Source organism: Mus pahari, chromosome 1 (assembly GCF_900095145.1).
Source record: "Mus pahari chromosome 1, PAHARI_EIJ_v1.1, whole genome shotgun sequence".
Taxonomy (NCBI): domain Eukaryota; kingdom Metazoa; phylum Chordata; class Mammalia; order Rodentia; family Muridae; genus Mus; species Mus pahari.
This window is the reverse complement of record NC_034590.1, coordinates 3,266,381-3,276,689: the sequence shown is the minus strand read 5'-3', so window position 1 is coordinate 3,276,689 and position 10,309 is coordinate 3,266,381. Positions and strand designations below refer to the sequence as shown.

Sequence of the window (10,309 nt, the reverse complement as noted above, 5' to 3'; positions counted from 1 at the left end):
CTTTTTTTTTTTTTTAAAGATTTATTTATTTATTATATGTAAGTACACTGTAGCTGTCTTCAGACACTCCAGAAGAGGGAATCAGATCTTGTTACAGATGGTTGTGAGCCACCATGTGGTTACTGGGATTTGAACTCCGGACCTTCGGAAGAGCAGTCGGGTGCTCTTACCCACTGAGCCATCTCACCAGCCCACAAGTTTATTTTTTATAGACGTTTTCTACCTCACAGTATTGAGGGAAGCAAAGCCACAGCTAATAGAAACAGTTGCTGAAATAGACACAAGATATCTGTTCTCATCCAAAGGAGAAGGCCTCCGTGTTCCTTCCACCAAGGTCAAGAGACTCTGCAGCCCCTCACCTTGAACCTCATGTGCACCTCCTCTTATCATTCCATACCTCAGTAGGCCAGCAAATCTGCCAACAGATCCGAATCACCATGACTGCTTGGCAGGCAACCTTCCCCCCACCCCATCTCTCCCTCTCTCTCTTCCTCTCCTTCAAGGGTTCCTGACATAGCTCTTAGCGATAAAGAATGGCTCAGCCCCAGCCTGACCCTTCTGCTCTGCCTGCAGAAACAATGTCTGCTGGGTACTGAAAAACAAGCCACCCTACTCTCAGCCAAACTACAAATGATACCTTAACTTCCTGGTAGCTCTCTCTCTCTCTCTCTCTCTCTCTCTCTCTCTCTCTCTCTCTCTCTCGTGTGTGTGTGTGTGTGTGTGTGTGTGTGTGTGTGTGTACATTCATGTCCCCCAGCCCCTCTGAATGTATGAAACCTTCATCCCACAGAAGTGCTGGGGCTCCTCGCTGTTCCAATGAAGCAGCCTCATCCTACTGAAATGGTGTCGATCTACCTCTGCTTGTTTCTTTTAAACTCAGCACCCATTAGATTCACCCATTAGATGTAGCTCCAGCTTCACGGGCTCTGACCCTCTCCTCTGGCCTGTCCATGTGTTCACATACACACATGCTGGACAGATGGCTCAGTGGCTGAGGGCACTGGCTGCTCTTCCAGAGGACCTGGGTTCCATTCCAAGCACCCACACCACGTGGCTCACTGCTGTAACTGCCCCCCCATCCTTCTTTCTCTCCTATCTAGTGATGGGGTAGAATGGAGGGGGAGGGGATAACGGGTGAGAAAAAGAAGAACCCACAAAGTAGCAAAGACCGGCTACACTTAATAGCTGATCTATCTTTCTATCAGGTCCAAGGGAAACTCCAATCCCCTAAATTCCCTCAGCTCACTAGCTTCCCTCCCCGAGATACTTACTCATTCCCATCATCCTGTCATTCACTGTTCTCTCTACACTCTCTCCTGCTTCTGTTTTCTCTGTTCACTACCTCCTGCTATTTGTTAAGTGTTAAACCTGACACTAGTTCTGTCATATGGCCTCAACCTTCATTTTGTAGCTCATGACCTTAACCTGACCTAATGTTCCTTGACCGTAACATCGTGTTGCTGTAGGGAGCCTCGAGACCTCTGGAAATTCCCTAGACTTCCTGCCTCTAGACTCAGCCTATCAGTTTAAAGGTCACACAGTGCTGCTTTGTGTAGATAGCCAAATGCACCCGTTCGTGGGTTTTCCCATATAAAACCGGCCCTGAGAACTGGCTGGGGTGTGCATCCATGACTAATCAGTGTTGATATGTGTGTTCAATAAACCGTCCCGATACCCTACTGACACTGGTGTCCCCCAGTGGTTTGTGTGGCTAATCCTGAACTTCAACAATATTCTCTTCTCTCTTGCAGACAGCCCTGGCTATGTGCAGTCTACTTCCTCTCTCTACTCTGGACTCTTCTAGATGCCTCTGGCTGTCCTCTCTCTCATATCTACAAGCAAACAAACAGCTTCCCCTTAGCCGTACCACGGAGCGGTCATGTCGTCAGTTTATGTATTTTCCAGCCCCCAAAATAGTAAAAAATCTTTTTAAAAACTGCTCGTCCCTTCCCAATATCCCTATGCCTTCTGGTGAGCCCCGGATTCGAACCCTTCGCTCTCAATCTTCCGAGGGCTCAGACCTATCTCCTCCTACTCTTCTTCCAAGGTCTAACAATTTAGGCCCGTCCCCTTGCTTCAACTGAAGTTCAGAAATATCCAGGACTGCAAGGCACTCAAAGACTACACTTTAGGGTGGCCCGGAGCACCAGAGACTCCGCCCACTTCTAGAGCCAGCCACGACGTACTGCAGGACTAGCCAATCGGATGCGGCAGCGCCGCTAGCAGGAGGCGGGACTTCTGGCGGACGTGCCAGTTGCCCGGCCCGTTAGCTTCTCAGCACTGTGTGTCGGGGCGGTCCTTCCGGCCAGTGTGGGGACTCACGGCGACGCCGCGGTCATGAGCCGGCCCAGCCGGTTGCAGAGGCAGGTTCTGAGCCTGTACCGCGAGCTGCTGCGCGCCGGGCGCGGGACGCCGGGCGCCGAGGCGCGGGTGCGGGCCGAGTTCCGACAGCACGCCAGCCTTCCGCGAACCGACGTGCTGCGTATCGAGTATCTGTATCGCCGGGGTCGGCGCCAGCTACAGCTGCTGCGGTCCGGCCACGCCACGGCCATGGGTACCTTCGTGCGTCCTCGGGGTCCGGCTGAAGAATCCGGCGACGCGACAGCCCCGGGGACCAGGCTGGATGATGGTGGTGCCCCAAAGAATTCTTGTGAAGGCACAGGGGCGCGGGAGGCGCGATCCGATGGGCGGTGACAGACAGACCTAGAGAAAGGTTCCTTCTGACAGTTTGGGGAGGATCGGGAACTCGTCTAAATGGAAGCTGAGAGGTCTTGAGAGACAACCCAGTTTTCTCGATGCATGGTGAGAGATCAGACACTCTCTCACCCAGGAGGTTCCGGGCATCCTGTGGCACCGGCGGGCTGCACAATACATGCTGTGATACACCAATGTCAAAGAGAGCCCAGGCGCACTTTCTCCTCCCCTCGGGGCCATGACACCTCTTGACAGACACCTCTCTTGACTTCTAAGAACACACCCACCTCCCCACTCCCCGCCCTTTGCTGGTTTTTAACGCGGAGAAAACAGACTTTTTGCTGCGCACGTTCAATAGAATACCCTGATGAACCGTGAGACACTCGGCAGTCTGACTCGTTGTGAAGAACCGGGATTGTGAGGGAGGTTACGGTAGCTCATCCCAACTGATGAGCCTGAGACTCCTGGAAAAACCCTAGTCCTTACTCCTGGTAGTCTCCCTCAGGGTTCTTGCATAAAGGGAATAAATGTGGGGTGTGCTCACTTGTCTTAACAATCTTGTTGATTCTTTTTTTTAGGGGTCTTTGCTTTTTCTTTTGAGTCAGAGTCTTGTTATATAATATAGTCTAGGCTGGTCGCAACATTCATCTCCTTCAGCCTCAGCCTCTAAACTCTGCGATTATAGGCATGTACGGCCATGCCAAGGTTGGAGAGGCAGGTGAGAGCAGAGGGGACCCAGCTGAGGCTTGGTGTGTGACAGAAGAAGATTCTGTGAGACTCTTTACATACGACTTTTCCCTCACTTGCGTAACCCCACCACAGGTAGCTGCTGCTCCTCTCGGCTTCAGTTTTATTTAGCAAGGTGACCCTGGTTGGTTTAGTTTTTGTTCTTTTTAGACGTGGACTCACTTAACCCAGGCTGGCCTCAATCTGGTCATGTAAGGGATAATGGCCTGCAACTCCTCCCTCCACCTCCAGGTCACAGGCATGCTCTACCACAACACATGCTAGTTTGTTTGCTGTTTGTGGCCTTGTGCTTGCCAAGCAAGTGCGATAACCACTAGGCTTCACCTCCAGCCCCGAGGTGGCCGTTAATCATGGTGCCATCTCAACTCCAGAGTTATGAAAGTAACTACAGAAGATGTACTGAACCTGTGCCCTTTACATATCCCAGCCTCCATCTCTTCCTGGCCCCAAGGGCCTGAGCTACATAGGGTGACCTTGTCTGAAAGAAAAAAAGAAAGAGAGAGAGAGAGAGAGAGAGAGAGAGAGAGAGAGAGAGAGAGAGAGAGAGAGAGAAGGAAGGAAAAGGGGCCAGAGAGAGAGAGAGAGAGAAGGAAGGAAAAGGGGCCAGAGAGATGGTTCAGTGGATGAAGGAACTTGGTGACAAGCCTGACTAGCAGAGTTCAAATCCTAGATGAGAACTAACTACAGCAATTTGTCTGATGTCCATCTGCCTGTGTACACACACACATAGATAGATAGAAAGATAAATGCATAGATAGATGTATTTAGGAAGACAGACTATAATGAGATTCCCTGATGCACCCCTTAGCTACTGGTTTGCACTATCTTACATGGGCTCTCCTAGAAGCTACTGCCCCCCCCCCCGACCTCTTCAGTCCCCATTTTTGCACTTGCAGTAGCCATTCCAGTTTACTTTGCAGACACACTCGCTTCCCCATGGTTAGCCTCCATGATTCCAGCAGACCTGACTGTGGCTCCTCCTGAAGGTGGAACTCGTGGCCTAAGCCAGGGGAATCCTTGAGGCTTTAGGTCTGGAAGTTTAAAGGGAGAGAAAGCTATCTCATTGGCTGGTAAATTGATACGACAGTCTGGCCACTAGGAAATGGACAAAGACAAAATGGGTGGGGGCAGAAACGAATACATCATTTAGGATTTAGTTGTGCCAGGAGTCCTGAATTTCTCAGTTACCACACAAACTCCGTTAAGTCAGGGAGGACTTGTCCTTAGCTACTCGCTCCTGGGTGGCTTTGGTACAGGGTGTGGCTTTTCAAGGAGATGTACATTCTGTGTGCAGCTTGGAGTCCAGCATAGGGAGGAGGGGCTGGGTTCAATGAACATCAAGCTAGCACAGGGCCTTGTTCTTGTGTCTGTCCGTTCCCACCTCTTCCCTCACACCTTAGATTTGAGGAGATCAGGTTGTCAACCCCGGGAATTTGGACTGCGGATCAATGGTGGACATGCTCCGAGCCCTGGGTTGCATTTCAAACAACACAGTACAGAAATATTAGCTAGGCCTGATGACCCACACCTGTAATCCCGGCCCTCTGGAGGTTGAGGCAGAAGGTTCAAAATTAGCCAGGACTATGCATAAAACAACCAAGGTGGGAAAATTATTCTAGGAAGAAGAGTGACTGCCCAGCCTACACCCGTCTGTGCAGAATATGGGAACATCTCCAGAATGGATGTGAGGCAGGTGCTGGCAGCATGCCAAAAGCACCTGCCCCAGCCTGGCACCTGCTTCCTCGGCAGGTGCTGTGCCATCTCTGCTTTTCTTTCTTTCTCCCCCAGCTCCCAGAGACTGGTGTTCATGGGAAGGATTGACAGACAGACAGGAAGTATTAGGAAGTCCACCTTTCTAGGAGACCTCACCAACGAGGTGTGGAAGCCTGGAACCACTGTGGGTGTGCTCCACGTGATTTCCCGGGGTCCCCAGATGTTTGGCACTCTGGGTACCTGCTGCAGCCACCAGCTCTTTAAGTCAGCCAGCGGTGACCTGCTCCCTTTCCTGGATCATGTTCTCGTTCTCCTACCAGTCAGGCTACACTTAATCTTTGTGTCACAATTTGGGGACCACCACTAAGACAGCCTCTCTGTGTCCCACCCTCAAGGCAAAGGAATACAGAGGAGCTGTCAGAACCCAAGCAGTGTCTGTCTCCAGCTCTCAAGGACGGATGTTCTCAGACATCTCTCGAAAGGGACCATTTAATGCATGTGTCTGGGACGGTGGGCTCAGATTGGAGGGAGACCATTGACATAACTGAGCACCAGGTAGGGCGTCCTGGCCAGCTGAGCATGGGAACAGCAGGAGACCCCCCACAAGGGCAGCAACAGTGTGGCACCCACCAGAAGGAGGAAGAGAAGGAGAAAGAAGAGGATCAGGGGCCACTTGGATGCAGGAGCTGGGAACCTGAGAAGAGAGACAGTATTAAAACCAAGGGGTGGGCCACCACCACCATCCCTCTCTCCCAAGCCCCCAGCCCAATCTTTTCAAGCCTCTCACCCACGATCCACTTCCAGCATCACATCGGGCAGACTGGGAGACGCTTGCCTCTTCCTGTCCTGAGAGTAGACGGCAGGCGGCAGCAGAGGGAATGTCAGTGGCACGTGAGTGGGGACATTCTCTTACTACTTCAAACCTATAGGGCCGCCTTGTTTCTCCTCCTTCCCTGGTACCCCTGAACCCCGCATGAACTTACGGTGGGCACCTTTACCTGTCCTTTAGGCATCCACTGCCCTTTTCCTGATACCGCTGATGTAATGCTGTGTGGGTGTGTGGGGGCCGCTGATGTAATGCTGTGTGGGCGTGTGGGCGCCTCTACATTCAGGCCTCAGGGTCACTTTAGCCTGGCTTATGCCCTCCCCTCTTCCATGATGGGGCATGTGACTCAGACCTGGCCAATCAGAGCACTCTCACTAAAGTTCAGGGTGCAGCCTGTGACCTAATCAGGGCAGGGGAAGTCAAGCCTGAGACTTTGGCTACTCCAATTAGGTCAGGGGTCATAGGTGTAAGTTAATAAACCAGGGAAAAGGGACTCCAGCTGGGGTTGGAGAAGAGACCAAAGGACAGAGACACAACCATACATTTTAGGTCCTGAATCTGTGGCGTTCAGACTTTTCAGTTACAGAATGAAAAGAATATTCCTTCGTATGCGCGCCTGTCGGTATGGGTTGGCTCCTCTTTTACTTGGATCAACATCCCCTGGCCTGCCTAGCTCACCTGAGGCTTCCGGAGCCGTCTTCGATGGTGAGCCGCTAAGTGTTTCCGGTGGCTGAGTCCCAAGGAGAACAGGTCCTATGGGAAGAGAAAGGTTTGTGTTTCTTGGAAGACGGGCAGCATGGTTATAGAAGGGTCTGAAAGGAGGTGCCACAGAGAGGAAATTATGCAGATACACTTGGATCTCGTGGGGGAGACAGAGAGGGGGCAGAGCCAAAGACACCAAGAGGAGAGAGACTTTACTTATTCAGTCAGTCAACAAATATTTAATGAGTGTCTATTACATGCCAGGCACAATTCTAGGAGGCTTGGTGAGAATGTCTGGTCTCTGTGGAGCTTAACATTCCACCCAGAGAGGTAGGATGTTAACAAATAAATATGTCATGTCAGGCCCCAGTAAGGAGCGTCAGAAATAATGGTGCAGGATGCCAAGCTGGGTCCCAGCAGCTCTTGGAAGAGGTGATGTGCAGAGACTGGACTGAGCTGGCAGAGGTGATCAGGGCATGTAGCTTAGAGCTGGGAGTGAGGCTGGTGTGCTCAGAGAAGGCTCGGGGCTGTGTCCACAGCATAGGGAAGGGCAGAATGAGGGGACAGAGACAAGAGGAGGGAGGCAAACAGGGATCCATGGTGGCAAGGAGATACAGAACACACAAGAGAATCATGGTGACAGCTAGGGTGGTCACAGGTAGGCGGGCCCACCCCAGTGGTGAAGAGACTAAGGCAGGAGGATTGTGAGTTCAAGACCAGCCTACACTGCATAGCATCAATCTGTCTTTTAAAATATAATAATAATAAAATCAAACAAGAGAGGCTTAGAGGAAGAGGCAGGGCCAAGTCTCCCTTGAGAGGGAGAGGCCATACTAGAAGGATGTAGAAAGGTACCTCGTGGGGCCCAGCCAAGTAGGGAGCCTTTGAGGCGGGGCAGATCTCACCTCAAGGCCCTGTCCACTGCTCTGGGGTCCCCTGTAGCCACACAGCTCACAGGGAGCTCCTGGTATCCGAGATATCTTTTGCCCTGAGGGCCCAAGACCCCCAACATCCCCTGCTGGATCCCACTCCAACTCTGCAGGAGTGGGGAAGGTACTGGGTACCCAGGGCCCCCAGACTCCACCAGCTGCTGGCCCGTCTGAGTCTCCCTCAACTTCCAAGTCCTGGTCCAGGAGGTTGACCTTCTCAAGCACCTGGAGCAGAGGACAGATGTCATGGGCGCTGGGGGGCAGGGGGTTAGGGTCTGGGCTGGAGACTACCAGGGCAGGTCATACCAGGCTATAGCTGATCAACTGGGCCTGCAGCTGCCAGAGCCGCTGGAAGATGGTGTCTCGGTGGGTTCCGAGGGCCCTCAGGACCTGCTCCAGCGATGCCCAGGCCCTGGGCTCACTCCTCTCTGCCAGGCCCTCACCAAATGCAAGCAATGCATCCACACGCTCAGCGGCCCCTCGTAGTTCTGCCTGCAGGGCCTGGAACACATGGCTAGACACTCTCACAGACACCAGTGATACCGGATCCCCACCCCCACCCCAAAACCTGGAGTTATTTTGCCTTTCGTGTCCTGTACAGAAGTCAGAATATGCAATAAACTCACTTTCTATCCAAGAAAGCTTACACCCATACCAAAGACTCTACCCACTCCCCCATATCCTGGCCTCCCACTTCCTACCTGCAGCTGGACAATCCTGTTATGGGCCAGCGTCCAAGACCCAAGGCCTTGCTCCAGGTCCTGCAGCAGGAAGTTCAACCTCAACAGACATAGATGTAGACTGTCCTGTTCAGCTTCTAGTACTTCCAGACCAGAGTCAGAGTGCTGGAGATTCCAGGGGACCAAAATCAGGGCCAATGGGCCAATACACTCCCCTCCTCCCAGGCAGGCTGCTGCCTTGTGGGTGTTTCTCTGAAGGCATACCCATCTCAAGAACAACATTTGGGCTGCTCCCACTTGGCAGCCCTTTATGCCAAGGCTGGAAACATCTAATTTAAGATCTCCAGGTTCCCATGCCTTCTAGAAAGGTCTAAACTGAGAAGGATAATGGAGCAGAGTACCCCCAAAAGGAATGGGGTCATTAATAAAATTCTCATTTCCTACTTGGTAAAACATAGAAATGTGTCCAGTTTGGAGGTGGTAAAATTATAGTTATAACTCCATTTCTCTGAGGCAAGAGAACCGAAGGTTCAAGGGCAGCCTGAGCTACACCGTGAAAGCGTATCTCAAATAAGGAGGATGGGGGAACCAGGGAGATGGCTCAGTTGATAAAACGTTTGCTGTACAAGCAAGTACACAAAGAACCAAGCATGTGGCACCGGTCGGTGACACCAGTGCTGGAGGCAGATCCGTGGCTCACTTGCCAGCCACCCTAGCCAGGTTCAAGGAGAGACTCTGTCACACAGTGGAAAGTGACTGAGAGACACTAGCACCAGCATGCATGACGTGCTTGTAGTCCTGCTCACACTTCGGCACACAGAATAAATACACAAAACAATTAAAATTAAGTGAAATGCTTCTATACTGACTGGCAACCCGATGTCCTTACGGTGTCCCTTCCTCCACAGATACCCAGCACCCCTCAGAATCATACCCTCTGAGCGAGGGGCAGGTTCAGGGGGACAGACAGAAAGTGGGACTGGAACAGAGGGTGTGCTCAGCTCACCTCACAGGGCTTGCCCCCGTCTTGATACTCATGGGAAGAGGCCAGGGGGAGTCTCGAGGGGCTGGTGGCAGACTCAGGGCTCTTCAGTTCACCCATGAAATGCTCAGGTGGACCCGAGGAGGCCTGGACCTGCTCTGGCCTAGAGAGGAGAAAGATTGATGAACCCCCTGGTGAGGCACAGTGTCTCCTTTTCCACCTCAACCTCATCCCCACTTTTCTCCAGTCATGGTCACACATGGCCCTTCCCACAGCTCCCTCCCTCCCTCGGAACCACAATCAAGCCCCAGTCCCCACCTGCTTGTCTCTTCCTCAGGTGCAGGGCAGATGGTACCTCCGATGACATCCAGCTCCAGGGGAGCTGCCAGAGGACAATTCACAGGCTCTGGCGGGAATTCACGGCCAAGAGGTGGAACCAGGGCCATGGCCGTGCACTTGGGGGTCTTCAGGTGAGGGTGTCCAGTAACAGCAGCCTCTTTCTTAGACAGTCCCCCATGCTTTCTCAGCAGGACCTACCAAGTCTGAGGCTACGGAGAGGCCCAGGGGCCAGCCTAGCTCCACCCCTTCCTGGAAGAACCTGGACCAGAGAAATCTGATGCCTTGCTGAGGTGCAGAGACATTTAACTCCTTCCTCCCCAGCAGGAGAACCTAAACCTTCCAATGTCACCCTCTGGCCACCTGCGGGGCTTTGAGATAGAAAATGTCACCCATTTCCTCAAGACCCTGGATCCTGTCACCGTCAGGGACACCTGTATCTCAGGGCCCATCCCATTCATTTAACGTCTCAGGTATAAGGATACTGAAAAAAAAAGTCCCAGCACCTGGCAGCTAAAGCCTGTCATCTCAGGCAAGCTGATCTCAAGTTCAAGGCCAGCCTAGGCAACTTATGGAAGCCCTATAGCAAAACTAAAAAATAATGCAGTTGTGGCTGGCTGGGGTTATAGTTTAGTGGTACAGCATTTGTCTAGCATCCAAGAAGCCCTGGGTTCTACCTCCAGCATTAAAGAGGGGGGCA

At 52.3% G+C, this 10,309-nt stretch overlaps 2 protein-coding genes across 3 annotated transcripts; one reads left to right on the top strand and one right to left on the bottom strand.

Moving 5' to 3' along the window:
* Positions 1 to 2,297: 2,297 nt before the first annotated feature.
* Positions 2,298 to 3,244, top strand: Sdhaf1 (succinate dehydrogenase complex assembly factor 1). The gene has a single exon (XM_021217786.2). The coding sequence runs from the start codon at positions 2,338 to 2,340 to the stop codon at positions 2,692 to 2,694; it is 357 nt and encodes a 118-aa protein (XP_021073445.1). The 5' UTR covers positions 2,298 to 2,337; the 3' UTR covers positions 2,695 to 3,244.
* Positions 3,245 to 5,625: 2,381 nt separating this feature from the next.
* Syne4 (spectrin repeat containing nuclear envelope family member 4) lies at positions 5,626 to 10,292 on the bottom strand. 2 transcript variants are annotated; one of them, XM_021211561.2, is made up of 8 exons: positions 9,592 to 10,292; positions 9,298 to 9,436; positions 8,313 to 8,456; positions 7,918 to 8,112; positions 7,588 to 7,836; positions 6,659 to 6,733; positions 5,942 to 6,000; positions 5,626 to 5,848 (listed from the first exon to the last, which is right to left on the bottom strand). In XM_021211561.2, the coding sequence occupies exons 1-8, from the start codon at positions 9,717 to 9,719 to the stop codon at positions 5,671 to 5,673; spliced, it is 1,167 nt and encodes a 388-aa protein (XP_021067220.1). In that variant the 5' UTR covers positions 9,720 to 10,292; the 3' UTR covers positions 5,626 to 5,670. The 2 variants fall into 2 exon arrangements, with proteins under 2 accessions (XP_021067220.1, XP_021067226.1); XM_021211567.2 differs by lacking the exon at positions 7,588 to 7,836 and having other exon boundaries at positions 5,627 to 5,848.
* Positions 10,293 to 10,309: the final 17 nt, after the last annotated feature.